Raw genomic sequence first — 14,440 nt, 5'->3', positions numbered from 1 at the left:
GAATGTTTGCTAGTACTTGTATATATCGAAATGAATTTAAAAATGTTTAATAATAAACAAAGTAGAAAACCAGGGATTACAAGAGCGCGCATAGTTTCTATGTAATAAATTACTCATTATATATAGATGAATACTTTCTACATATAATTGTGTATACGCATAGGTAGAATAATTTTAATATAAAAACTAATATTAATTAGAAAATTGATTAATCGTTTGTTGAGTATACACCCAATAGTATAGCTTCGAGAGAGATATCATGAAGAAAAAAATCTCGTGGCCTAGGCGGCAGTGCTTGTCTTTTACAAATGGCGACTCACGAAGAACCACGCCGACTCGTTTTAACCGCGAGGGTTTTCCATTGACGATTGTTGTGTAAATACACATTTATCGTTCTAACATAAGAATCCACGTTTAGTATAGCAGTTTGAGTATTCTGCTAGTCATATCCTAAAAACGAAAATCAGAAATTGTTAGCCATAAAATTCGGCGAAATGGGAAATGTATTAGCAGCCACTGCACTTCCTCCATCTCCACCACCACCTCTATCTCCATCTCCGACTTTGTGGCCAAATGTAGAAAAACAGGATTCTTCTGTAGGGATGTATACAAACTCTGAAGCTTCGGACTATCCAGAAAACCCAGGCACAATCGAGGACCTTCATAAGAAATGTAAAGGTATGTGTACAGTTTAATTTGTTACCACATCGTCGATACTTTCTTATGCTTGCTTCCTTCTTGCTTACTATTTTGTTCCTTTTTGTCACTTAGTTTTACTAAAACAATCACGTATATGTAAACAATGATTTTCATTCAAATACAGATGTATTTCCTGTCAATTTTGAAGGAGCAAAATTGGTGTTCAATAAGGGTCTCAGTAATCACTTTCAAATTTCTCATACAATAAACCTGAGTTCCTTTACACCATCTGGATACAGGTAAGATAAAAAAAATGCAATCAAATCTTGTTTAAGATGAATTTAATCAAATACAATTCAATTTTGTTTAAGCTCAATTTGATCAAATACTGATAATATGATTTCATTTTCTGTAGATTTGGTGCAACATATGTTGGTACGAAGCAGCTAACACCTTCAGAAGCTTATCCTGTATTATTAGGAGATATCGACCCATGTGGAAATCTTAACGCTCATATCATTCATCAACTTGGACAGAGATTGAAAGGGAAATTAGTAGCACAAGTACAAAAAAGCAAATTTACTGCAGTGCAAATGACAACAGATTATCGTGGTGATGCTTACACATTGTCTTTGACTCTGGCTAATCCAGATATACTTAATGGTTCTGGTAAGCATGTGAGGTAAAGATCAACCATACAAAATATTAGAAACAATTATGATATGAAAATAGTTATTTTCAGGCGTTTTTGTGATGAATTATCTTCGAAGTGTAACACCATCTATTGCGCTTGGAGGTGAACTCGCTTATCAGAGAGTTCCTGGGATGATAGGAGGTCAAGTTGTTATTGTTTCAGCTGGTGGAAGGTATACAAATGGAGATTCTACAATCAGTGGAAGTCTAGGTTTGTAGACATCATAGCACGATTGTTTATATAACTGAAAAACTGTTGTTTCTTAACAAATCTGTTTTTTTGTTAGCAATGACCGGTTGCCACCTCTGTTTTCATCAAAAAGCTAGTCAACAGTTGCAAGTCGGTGTGGAGTTAGAAATTAATAGTAGAATACAGGAAACCACTGCAACTATTGCTTATCAGATTGATTTACCCAAGGCTGATTTAGTGTTCAGAGGTACAGTATCCCTCTTGTTTATTATATTTTATTATTGAGATGATTTCAAATATTTATTTTCATTGTAGGAAGCGTTGATACAAATTGGACAGTGGGTGCTGTTTTGGAAAAAAAATTACAACCATTGCCATTTTCGTTTGCGTTAAGCGGTATAATGAATCATAGTAAACAACAATTTAAACTGGGCTGCGGATTGATAATTGGTTAAGAATAGCCTATAGTCCAATATTGGTTGCGTATGTGATCTAGCCAAACGATTGGAAGGAAAGTGACAGGAGTATCTTGATTTCTATGCACTCCGCTCAAGAACGTTGTAATTAGTATCAATAATGTCCATCTAATTCCCTTCCTTTGTTGATTACCTCATCAGCTCACGATCGAGTTAATACGATCATTTTGTTTCACTATTTTTATTAAAGAAACATCGTACCAACAGGGTTTTGTTGCTGTGTATGTTCCTTTATTCTGTGGCACGTGTAGTTTATTGTTTTTTTATTTACAAACAGTTGATCAGTCAATAAGTTAAATTTTATCAGTAAATTGTGACTTTCACAATGTTCGTTCTAGATTCATTGGAGAAGAGATATAGTGAGTCTGCACATTTTCATCGTCCGCGTGTACAGGTGTATAAAAATGCATTTAATCATCCAGAAAGTAGCATGAAGTTCTTATGTCAATTTATATACATATATAAGTGAGTGAGTATACATGCTCATATACCTTGAAGTTTATGTTGTAACAATATTTTTGATGAGATTACATCAAGTTTCAGAAATTGTTAAAACCGTTAGAAAAAGTTTTATTACTGCCACTCAAATTCCGTCAATACAACGGGACTTTAGCAAACATCATAGAACTTCTCTCTTAATTCCATTTTATTTTTCAATGGAATTGTAACATACGAGTAATCTTCAGTTCCTAATTTCTTTATTTCATTTATTCACAAACTATACCATTAATGCAAGAAACAATTTTTCAGGATTCTCTTCCTCAAAGAAAAAGCTGATCAGTATATATTTAACTTTTGTCTATGTAATCAATGTAGTGTACAACGCTTTAAGAAAAAAGAGTTAGATATAAAAGAAAGGTAAAAAATGTATATTGCGCAAAATAAAAACGAAAGCTAGTACGATTGATTGAAGGAAATTTAAAACTCTCGTTCGTGCTTACTTTCCTAAAAGTCGTACCAAATAAAAAAGTGGAGAAAAAATGTATCGAGATCAATTTTAATGAATCGGGCCAGTATGGAATACGTTTAAATGAAACTAGAATAAAATTGACATTAAGAAACTGTTTTTAGAAAAAAAAATTTCATTTTCCATTCCATTCAAGACTTTTCTAACTCTTTCTTCTATACCGAAATCATGTAACGAAACGATTCGATATCGTTGATCGTAAAATTTCTAAAAATTATCAATTTATTGATTTGTAGCCATTATCGATTCTTCAGTAGATGGTCAATACTAAATTTAGAAAACACGATATCAAATTGTTTAAAAAAGTGGTGCAATAATTGATTTCTTTTTATAGTTTCTATTGTATTCTTTGAATTTACGTCGAAACAATAAAAAAAATAGGTTGTTTAATTAGTTTTATCGAACGACAAAACTTATTAAACAATCTAGTACAACATCAAACTGCTCGTATTAGGAAAATATAAAAGAAGTAAGAAAGTATATGGCGCACAAATTAGAAACGAGGTTAGCAAAAATATCGATCTAAATGTCGACGGTAAACGTATTTCTAATATTATTGTCGCTATATTACGATATACTACACGTTGCCCTACCAGCAGCCCTGTTGTGGCGCACGTTCGTGCATTCAAGTACATTTTAAAGAATAAAGTAGCGGGTTGTTGAACAAAATTGATCTTTGACCGACTGTCTACTAATCGGCCATCTTCGCTTCACGTAATTATGAGACAAGTTGTTTTCACCTTGAATGGAATAGTGGCGTAACGCGTCGCGGTAGTTGAAAGCGATAACAACAATTTGTTTGTTCGTTTTTGCAAACGAAATAATTCGATCGTCCCATTTTTCTTAGCCGCGACAGTACGCAAAAAGAAAATTTGCTCGGGTCGAGAAGTTTCGCAGTTATGCTTGCTAGACGCTAGTTACTTGCCCGAGAAAACAATAAGCGATTAGTAGGGAGGTCGTTAAAAGAAGTCGGGAACGCGGACTCGAATCTATTCGGTGCGTTGTTAGAACCAACTTCGAGAATAGGTTGTTGAAAAGCATAAAGCCGTTGTTTTACTGCTGTCACGCACGACGTAAAAATTTGTGAAAGTCTCTGTCACATGCGCGTTTGTCTTAATGCTGGCTGTACCGATAATTTTCTCAGCTTTCGACTATCAACGGTCATTACGAACAATAAACAAGTGTATAAAAAATCGAGGAAAGTTTGCACATCGATATCGTGATTGGTCGTTAGTCGCATACAATCTTTGGGACGTTCGAGAAGTTGTTTTAGGTTCGGTATTACACGTTTGCATTTATCTCCAAGTATTCGTATTTTCGAATAGCTGGAAGTAGGGACGGTCGACCTCTATCGTATCTCTATCGAAGTACATATATACGCAATGCCCCTTTGCGTGTAAAGCTTTACCGTTGGAACGTAGAGCTATTATATTATCTACGGAACGATCTCGAATGTTCCTCGATGTCACGAAATAACGTAATTCGGACTAACCTGTGTATATTCGATCTGCACGATTCACTTCGAAGCGATTTGAGCATAAAGTGTTTAGAGAATCGACGTTTCCTCGATTCAACTTTACGATCACACACACGACGCCATCGAAGAAATCTTTACAAACAAATTTTCTTTCGGTCATTTTCCATACGAGGGCACAGTACTGGACTAAACGAAAACAAACAATCGTATTTTTCATCGACCTCTGAAAGGTGATTTAAACGTATTTTGAATTACGACTAAAATATATCGAGACGTTCGACTTGTTCTATAGGTTCGCGGAACCCATGAGTAACGCGACAAGTCGGATGAATGAACACGCGTTTGCTCGATCGATCGGCCAATCGTATTAAAGACAAATGAATGAACAAACTTGTCCTTGGATATCGTTGCATTTCCGGTAACTTAGTACCCTTGACCGATCGAAGCGATCGATCGATATCTGATATCGGGTAGGCGGTAGGGGATTCTGTTTGCAGAACATGATCTTCGAGCGGGCACAATACATCGCGCGGAGGATTGTAAATTATCGTTTCTTGATGTTTTCTTTACCCGCATGGACGTGTCATCGAAACACAAGCAGTCCGGAAACACGGAACAACGTGAATCATCCAAAAGGTACTTACAATCGGCGGAGATTTGCACAAATTCAATTTTGACCTTTGTTCGGGTTTCTCTTGTTTTTCTTTAGCATCGACACTTCATGGATCGCGGACGCAGGTAATTTGTTTACGCATGACGCGAAACCATCGAAAAACGAAAAGTCGTGATTCATCGAGAGGATTCATAGCAAACGAGCTCAGTACGTAAGCAATTTGACCGACGTTAAAATTTCATAAATCACGCAAATAAAAGAAGGTTATGTTTACATCTAACATCGAATATACGACACGAACAGACGAATGCAAAACAAAACGAAAAAAAACGATTTAAATCTAGGACGAGTTGTACAATGTATACAAAGTATCGGTACATTTATTCTACGGAATTACAGCTTTTTACACATTTACAATGAAAACAAACTGATAAATAATTATCGAACTCAGCGCAAAATTTAAAAAAATGCAGCTTCTCGAATAAAGAAGCAGTGAACGCGATAAACAAAATCTTCTACTCTCGCAACGAGATCTTACGAATTCTTCGAATTGTTTCAACTTCGATCGTGGTTCGAGCTGCATCTGAATTTTTTCTAAATAAATTTTTCATTTCCTACCGCGCCATGTACATGCTCCCACGTTACAATTTTTTTTTTCCGCTCACACGTACATTTTCGCATTTCAGGTGAAACATCGTATCGGTTCCTCGTTCGAGGACCAAAATTTGCGCTCAGAAGTGTTTACGCAGAAATAAACTACAACCGTTCGTGACCTTTCGACCGCTCGAGTACGCGCAAGCCCGGGGCAACAATACCGTCTCCGCGCGCCCGACTCGAAGAATCTCGATTCTCGCGAACGATTCGCGAGACTCTTCGCTCCTTTGTTTCTCGATTTACGCGTGCATCGACGACGGTTGCGATTCTCACGCAACAAAATCGTACAATTCGCTGCAGAGGCTGTTCCAAAAACAGTTATCGGTTCGCGTCGAGGTGTTTCATTATTTTCCCTCGCGTCATTTTCCACGAAACGCGAGCCGATCGTATTCGTACCGTGGCTCGTGAATCGTGATACGAACGATCGGGCAAAATAATTTGGGTCGAGGGGGTAGAAACGGCGAGGTAGGTAAACAGAGAGGTGAAACGCGGTGGAGCCGTCCGACGACGAAGAGGAGTGGGAGGGAGGGGGGAGAAGCTCACCCGACTCGAACACGGGGTGGGATGGGAGCGACGGGTGGTGGGGGGAGGGAGGGCAGCGGCGAAGTGTATCCCGCGCCGGGCCGCCGGGGGGCGGGGGAGACCGATAAGGAAAATGCGTTGAAGAAGGAAGGAAGAAGCGCATGCGCTTTTCGCGACAGAGACGAGCCGAGAGAATTGGCGCGCACGTACGCGTCTCGCGGTGGCAGTGGGGTAGAGAGGGGCGCGGGGAGTGGAGGGCGAACGTGTGCGCGCGGTTACATCGAGCTACGACGATCCACGTCGACGCAAACGAGTTCACGGCGCGCATAGTTTTCCCTGGCGCTATTCGCGGTGCCCCCACCACTGCCGCGATGCGAGCGCAGGGCCACCGGAGAACTGACTCCCCCGTCGTTCGGCTAGCGGGCCGTAGGTGTCCCCCTCGAGAAACGGAACCGCTCTCTTCTCCTCCTTGTTCATCGTTCGGGCGATTTATTTCAACGTTACTTTACTAACCCCGCGGTACCGAAAACCGCTTCGAATGCTCCGAGACGACCCGACGCAATACCTCACACGACTCACCCGTAAACCCTCGAACCGATTCAATCGGACCCCGCTATCTCTACTCCACTGTACCTCTGCGCGATCCGATTCCGCCCGATCTGGCTCGACCATCCAGAGACTCGCGATCGCGTTTCTCGTTCCGTCTCGCTCTTCACCATCCGGAGACTCGCGATCGCGTTTCTCTCCTCTCTCTCTCGCGCGTTCGCGCGCCTTTTCTCGCTCGGTCTCTTTCTCTCTCTCTCTTTCTCTCTCTCTCTCTCTCTCTCTCTCTCTCTCTCTCTCTCTCTCTCTCTCTCTCTCTTCGTCGATTCCACTCTGCTCACTGGGTTCTCCTCTATGTACATAATACACACCAGGCTTGCTTCCAAGCATAGAGCAGTGGTCAACGCGTGCTCTCTGGAACGGAATTTGGCAAACTGTTGCCTGGCTATTTTTTTTTTTCTTCTTTTTCTTTCGGTTGTTATACCACCGCTCGGTTCGAGTTCAGAGCGAAGGGAAGGAAGTGTTTCCGGTACGCGTGGTACAACCACCGAGTCCTGTCGTCTTTGTCTCGTCCTTCTGCCGTTCCGTCAGGACAGAGTTCGGTGACGGGAAGAGGCGTGGAACACCGTAGGAGGAACCGAACAAGGGCAAATAGTGTTCGAGGGAACGCACGGAGGAGAGTCGAATTGGGTTTCTATTCGCGAACTCGTGGCTCGAGATCGATTTTCAACGCGTACGGACATAGTCGCGCGAACGAGACGAGACACCGAGAAACCGAGCGGGATGATGACGAGGAGGAGGAGCAACGAGGCCGATAAAAGGGAAACGATGAAACGCCGGCAACGCGATTACGGTGAGCGAATTTTCTTTTATGGTTTCGTCGTGTATGGTTTCACCATCGATCCCGTGGATCGCGACGACGCGTTCGACGGACACCGCAACGCGTGACGGGGGAGAAGCGGTTTCGAGGGTCTCGTGGAACCGCTCGACTGGTGGTCCGCGAGTCACTGGAGACCGGGGGCCAATCGTGGTGGATGTATATACATACGTTGGATATCAGAGTGATAATTCCGACGTTGGTTCCGCGATAACGGGCTCTACTCGGTAGTTGTCATCGTCTTGTGTTTCGCGGATCGAACGAACGGTCGACGTTGCTACCGCAGCTTCCGAAAATTATTCCCCATCGCGATCGTTTTACGAAAATTCGCTCCCAATTGCTGATGGATCAGTCAGAGGCTCTTTGTCTCGCGACGGAGCTTCTCGCCGAGTCGAATCGCGATTATGTCTTTCTCAAGTTTCGAGGTAAATTTTCTTCGATGTATCGACGAGAGATCTCGTTCGTGTTCTTTGTTTCGCCAATTGCGCGAAACTTTTTCGAACGATTGACGATTTCTAAGAAAAATTGTTGGGTATTTTGTGGTAGAAAATTGCAGGTGAACGGGATTGAATTTCAATCGAATATGGGGAGGTAAATAATGTGCCTTTGCATTTAATGGCAATTTATGGAATCGGTGGTATTGTCGCGACGCGAGGAATCGATATTTAATGCATTGTTTGAATTGGAATATTTTAGTATGCCGGGAAGACACTTGGAATATTTGGGTATTTGAATACTGGGAGGGAATTTAGAATATTCGGTTGTAGGTGTAATCTCGAGTATTTAAGTATTTGGACATTATTGCTCGAATACTTGATATCGTTGTTTGAATACTCGATGATGGGAGTAACCACGAGTATTTAAGTATTCGAATATCGTTGCTCGAATATATGGGTATTCGAATATCGTTGTTCGAGTATATGACTATTCGAATATCGTTGTTCGAAAATATGAGTATTCAAATATCGTTACTCAAGTATTCGAACATCATTGCTCGAATACTTAATATCGTTGTTTGAATACTCGAATGATGGGAATAACCTCAAGAATTTAAGTATTCGAATATCGTTGCTCGAGTATATGACTATTCGAACATCGTTGTTCGAAAATATGAGTATTCAAATATCGTTACTCAAGTATTCGAACATCATTGCTCGAATACTTAATATCGTTGTTTGAATACTCGAATGATGGGAATAACCTCAAGAATTGAAGTATTCGAATATCGTTGCTCGAGTATATAGCTATTCGAATATTGTTGCTCGAATATATGGGTATTCGAACATTGTTGCTGGAATACTTAATATCGTTATTTGAATACTCGAGTATATGGGTATTCGAATATCGTTGCTCGAATATATATGACTATTCGAACATCGTTACTCGGTTATTGGAACATCGTTACGTGGGTATTCGAATATAGTTACTCGAGTATTCAAATATAGTTACTCAGGTATTCGAACATTATTTCTAGGATACTACGATAGATTGTTCGACAGAGGGCCAACTTCAATTCGATCAAGTTCTCGTTCGTTTTACAATTCCAATTTCCATTCAGTTTCCTAAGACACAGGTGTTAAATCTGGGTTACTCGGGTATTCGAATATAGTTACTCAGGTACTCGAATATCGTTTTTAGAATACTATACTAGATTGTCCAACAGAGGACCAACTTCAATTCGATCAAGTTCTCGTCCGTTTTACAATTCCAATTTCCATTCAGTTTCCTAAGAAACAGGTGTTAAATCTAGGTTACTCAGGTATTCGAATATAGTTACTCAGGTATTCGAACATTGTTTTTAGAATACTACACTAGATTGTTCAACAAAGGGTCAACTTCAATTCGGTCAAATTCTCGTCCGTTTCACAATTCCAATTTTCATTCAGTACCCTAAGAAAGAGGTGTTATTTCTAGGTTACTCAGGTATTCGAATATAGCTACTCAGGTATTCGAACATCGTTTTTAGAATACTACACTAGATTGTCCAACAGAGGGCCAACTTCAATTCGGTCAAGTTCTCGTCCCTTTCACAATTCCAATTTTCATTCAGTACCCTAAGAAAGAGGTGTTATTTCTAGGTTACTCAGGTATTCGAATATAGCTACTCAGGTATTCGAACATCGTTTTTAGAATACTACACTAGATTGTCCAACAGAGGGCCAACTTCAATTCGGTCAAGTTCTCGTCCGTTTCACAATTCCAATTTCCATTCACTACCACAAGAAAAAAGGTGTCAGGTCTAAGTTAGGTTCGAATTAAGTCTGAGTTAGGTGTTCATCTTTCACTGGAGATTTTCATCCGTATAAGTATCGCGCTGGTCTCTGGCGTACAAGTGATCGCACAGCGTTGCTCGGAGAGTGGCGGTTGACCGAGATCGTTGTTTCCCGTGTGTACGCGATGACGATTCGTCCCGGCGGCGTGTATTTACGTTGGAACGAGAATCGCGCGCACGTAGACCTTTGGTTCCTGCGGATGAGGTCATGGAAGAGCAGAGGAGTCGGAGTTCACGCGAAGAGACGCAAGTACGTCGAAACGACCGTGACGATCGTACGTATCGACGTTCGTTTTTCTTTCAGATGTTTTTACCAACGAGACCGAAGCGATTCGATCTTTTCATCGATGGACGAACCGGTGCAACGTAATCCACGCGGTTGTCTACCAATTGTATTCGTCACGAACGAATGATTTCCATGGAAAATGTGTAGAAAGACGACGAGAGACAATGAAACCTTCGACCTAGTAATAAATTCATTTTGCCGAGCGAGCTACGCGTTACGGTGATTCATGGTGCTCTATCGACGATCGGTTTGTTTGCGTTATTCCTTTGGTCCGTCTGTTCGTCAGTCCACACACATCACCCCTCTTCCAACGTCGTCATCGTCATCGTCACCGTCGCCAATGGGCCCCGTTCGGTTGGTCGCGCTCGTAGCCGATTCGAAGCTCGTGGAACGTTTCGCGCGACGAAATCGTATCGTCTGTAAAATATTGTTGCGTACGTTCCATACGTCAGTAGTTGGTACTCGTTCCATCGACGCATCTGGTACTTGGAATTCGATTGTACAGGGTGTCCCGTGAGGTAGCTTGCAGAAGCTTGCTCGACAGCTTCTGGAATGGTCAACTTCATTGTTAATTCAATTTCGAGGATAAAAATTTGTCATGCTTGGGGTACAATTTCACGAACGTCTCAGCTTTTCTACGATAGGTCGTGTAAAGAGATCGTTGATGCACTACGAGAGATACGTAACACAATTTTTACATAGATGGGAAACTGTAATGAACAATGATGGAAAGTATTGAGTTGTTGGGAAATTGTTTCGTTTTCCAAAATGAAGAATGTGTAATTTAATGGAATGTTTGTACGCTTTAAAAATATCGTATTTCATTTTCATCGAAAAAAAAAACGAAATGACTTTACGAACAAGCTGATACATAGTTTAATTTGTGCAGTTATTAAATATTTTCCATGAATTGAGTGACACGAAACGAGAAGCTGTATCTTCATTTTATTTTCTTTAAACAAAATCTTCACTTTACTTTTAATTAAAAACTTCGTTTTATTTCTCACGAACGAAGAGCTTAACAAAACGAACTCGAAGTACTCGAAGAACTCGAAGAACTCGATTCGTAGTACTATTTTCGTACTATTCGAGTACCACGAATGTTTGGAGATTTTACTGGTGGATAAAATATTCGTATTGTACTCATTGGGATACTTGAGTCGAGTGTTCGAGTATTCGAATACCTGTGGGAAAGAATTCGACGAGCGAGGCTCGTAATTCGAAGTACTCGTTAGATCGTGGCGTGATCGCGAAACGTTTGGAGCGATCGCGGCCAATCGATAAATATTCGAAACTCGTTGCCTCTCGTCGACGATAAGAAACCGAGATATAATATACTAAGTACCGAATCGCGTTAATCGAGATTGCGATCGTTGATTATTTCGTGAAGTCGCGGCGCCAAGAGGACCAAGTTCTTCGTCGAGTGCGTTCGAAACGTTCGGTATTCGAATCGAGTTACAAGCGCGTTCTTGGAATAAGAAGATCGTTACTCGAATATTCAAGCATGTATGACACCTATTCGGATACTCGTTCGTCGGTACGAACAATTCGAGTACTCCAGTACACGAATATACGAACAATTCGAATACTCCAGTACACGAATATACGAACAATTCGAATACTCCAGTACACGAATATACGAACAATTCGAATACTCCAGTACACGAATATACGAACAATTCGAATACTCCAGTACACGAATATACGAACAATTCGAACACTCGAGTACTCGAACACTCGAATATTCGATTACAAGAACAATTCGAACACCCGAGTACTCGATTACACGAAGACTCGTATACACGAAGACTCGAATACACGAAGGTTCAAATACACGAAGACTCGAATACACAAAGACTCGAATACACAAAGACTCGAATACACGAAGACTCGAATACACGAAGATTTGAATACACGAAGACTCGAATACACGAAGATTCGAATACACAAAGACTCGAATACACGAGAATTCGAATACACGAAGATTCCAATACACGACGACTCGAATACACGAAGACTCGAGTACTCGAATACTTGAATACACCAACACTCAAGTACACGAACACTCGAGTACTCGAATGCTCGAATACTCGAGTACACGGAGACTCGAGTACTCGAATGTTCGAATACACAAGCACTCGAGTACCGTTCCAGCGATATTCGAATCGTAATTCGGTGGAGTGTTCCACGTCGCGTTGAACGCGAACGCGAAGTCGTTATTACATATTTAGCCTGGGGGTCCAAGTCCACTCCGTTATCGGAGTTTTTCTACCATCCGGCCGATCTTACATCGTCACGGGTCAATGTACGCAACAATAGCACGATATTGGCGTTGTTCGCGTGAAAATACAAAGATCGACTCCGCTTTCGTGGAGCAGGGCCTCTCGATACGTCGCTCGGTTCGAAATTCCGATAAAATTCGCGGTTCCGTGGATCGAATCCCTTTCGAGGAGCAATGACACGTGAACCGTGACTCGGATCAACGCCTACCACCCCCTCTACCCTCCCTCGCGAACCTTTCGTTCGAACGCACCGGGCGAGATGGTCACCGTTTCGCGACTATAACCGAGGCACCTCCGCAGGTAAAACGGGAGAAGGAAGAGGTGGAGAAGGAGGATGCGCCGACCGTATCATCATGGATGCTCGGAAATGGCCGCTACGCTGAAACGCGAATGGTCGGTTACGATGAAAAGAATTCCTTTCTCCCCCCGGCACGCTCCGCCTTCCTGGTTAAATTCGCCGTGGCGGCCCTTCGAAGATGGTCGGTCGAATCCATCGCCCGGTTATCTACCGTGCGAACCAACGTGCGACGAATCCGCGAAGCGGTCAGACCGTGGCCCACCGCTCGAGCGGGGCGGAGTGACAGGGGGGAGCTCTAGCGAAACCGGCGTCGATTCGTGGCGAGATGGAACCCACCGATATCGAACTCTGCCAGTCGCATCTACCGTAGAATTGGGAACGTACCTTTTACTTTATCGAAGTCTCTCTACTGGTGTCGACTGTTAAGAGATGTATGGTTGGTGTTACGAGGGAGTTTCACAGAAGGTGTACGAGACCATGGAGGGTTGTAGATTGCTCCGAAAGTGTAGGAGAATTCTTTTGTATTTGCTAGCGTTGATCCAAGTCTTGTGGAAGGAATAGATGGTGATATAAATGGGTTTTGAAATAGTTGATAGACTTTGAGAGGAGAGACATGAGATCATGGATGCTTGACTGCTCCATTAGTGTAGGAGAATTCTTTTATGTTTGCTAATGTCGACCCAAGTCTTGTGGAACGAATAGTTGGTGATATAAATGGGTTTTGAGATAGTTGGTAGACTTTGAGAGGAGAGACATGAGATCATGGATGCTTGACTACTCCATTAGTGTAGGAGAATTCTTTTATATTTGTTAGCGTCGACCCAAGTCTTGTGGAACGAATAGTTGGTGATATAAATGGGTTTTGAGATAGTTGGTAGATTTTGAGAGAGGAGACATGAGATCATGGATGCTTGATTGCTTCATTAGTGTAGAAGAATTCTTTTGTATTTGCTAACGTTGACCCAAGTCTTATGGAACGAATAGTCAGTAGTATTAACGGGCCCTAAGGCCTTTGGTCGACTTTGAGTGGAAAGACAATTCTGTTGTGGTTGAAAGGGATGCTTGATTGCTCTATTGGCATAAGTAAATGCTTCTATTTTTTCTAGTGTCGACCTAAGTCTCGTGAAACGAACAGTTGGTGTAAAGACAGTTCAGTTGTGATTGAAAAGGGGTATACAAAACCATGGTTGCTTGAAAACTGCTTCCAAAGTGTAGGAGAATGCCTTTATCTCTATCAGCGGTGATACAAGTCTCGTGAGACATATAGTCAGTAGTACACAACTGCCCTAAGGCTCTTGGTCGACTTGGGGTCTAACAGTAGTCGATGCAATTGAAAGATACAGGTCTGTACGAGAGCACGAATACCGGTTGATAGTTTCTCGACACGATGAATCAGTCAGACATTCGATTTCTTGATGAAATAGTCGTTTAAGAGAAAGTGTATCCAAAGGATGAAACAGTAGATCGATCAATGGTTTTGTTCCTATCTTGGGATAGGGTGTTGTTATGGGAACGAAACACGATCTTTTAGCCACAATAGTCAAGTCTTGAACTAAGGTCATATTATCGACAGTTTGACCGACTGTCCAAAAACACAAGTATACTTCTTGGCTGGCCTATGCCTGTTAGGACATCGACTGAACTGTCGTTC

At 41.7% G+C, this 14,440-nt stretch overlaps 2 protein-coding genes and 1 long non-coding RNA gene across 5 annotated transcripts in view; all 3 read left to right on the top strand.

Moving 5' to 3' along the window:
- The first annotated feature begins 299 nt into the window (after positions 1–299).
- Positions 300–2,204, top strand: LOC143149612 (mitochondrial import receptor subunit TOM40 homolog 1). Its single transcript, XM_076317185.1, has 6 exons — positions 300–678; positions 824–938; positions 1,055–1,308; positions 1,382–1,543; positions 1,620–1,769; positions 1,838–2,204. The coding sequence occupies exons 1-6, from the start codon at positions 495–497 to the stop codon at positions 1,975–1,977; spliced, it is 1,005 nt and encodes a 334-aa protein (XP_076173300.1). The 5' UTR covers positions 300–494; the 3' UTR covers positions 1,978–2,204.
- Positions 2,205–4,989: 2,785 nt separating this feature from the next.
- Positions 4,990–6,056, top strand: LOC143149617 (uncharacterized). The gene is made up of 3 exons (XR_012992842.1): positions 4,990–5,078; positions 5,152–5,262; positions 5,742–6,056. It is a non-coding gene; the product is annotated as an uncharacterized LOC143149617 (long non-coding RNA).
- A 717-nt stretch (positions 6,057–6,773) lies between these two features.
- The window catches only part of LOC143143910 (uncharacterized), a 95,929-nt gene continuing 88,262 nt past the window's right edge, over positions 6,774–14,440 (top strand). Inside the window, exon 1 of one of the 3 annotated variants that reach the window (XM_076305807.1) lies at positions 6,774–7,627. In XM_076305807.1, coding sequence (XP_076161922.1) covers positions 7,558–7,627 — 70 coding nt within the window. In that variant the 5' untranslated portion in view covers positions 6,774–7,557. The remainder of the gene's footprint in view (positions 7,628–14,440) is intronic. The other 2 variants (XM_076305793.1, XM_076305802.1) reach the window with 2 other exon arrangements.

The sequence above is a fragment of the Ptiloglossa arizonensis genome, chromosome 1 (genome assembly GCF_051014685.1).
Source record: "Ptiloglossa arizonensis isolate GNS036 chromosome 1, iyPtiAriz1_principal, whole genome shotgun sequence".
In the NCBI taxonomy this organism is placed as follows: Eukaryota; Metazoa; Arthropoda; class Insecta; order Hymenoptera; family Colletidae; genus Ptiloglossa; species Ptiloglossa arizonensis.
This window is presented reverse-complemented; position numbering and strand designations above follow the sequence as displayed.

Coding starts and splice junctions, on each gene's coding strand:
- LOC143149612 (XM_076317185.1), top strand. CDS start 495: ATGGGAAATGTATTAGCAGCCACTGCACTTCCTCCATCTCCACCACCA. Junction 939..1,054: donor TTTACACCATCTGGATACAG/GTAAGATAAAAA, acceptor CATTTTCTGTAG/ATTTGGTGCAACATATGTTG. Junction 1,770..1,837: donor GGCTGATTTAGTGTTCAGAG/GTACAGTATCCC, acceptor TTTTCATTGTAG/GAAGCGTTGATACAAATTGG.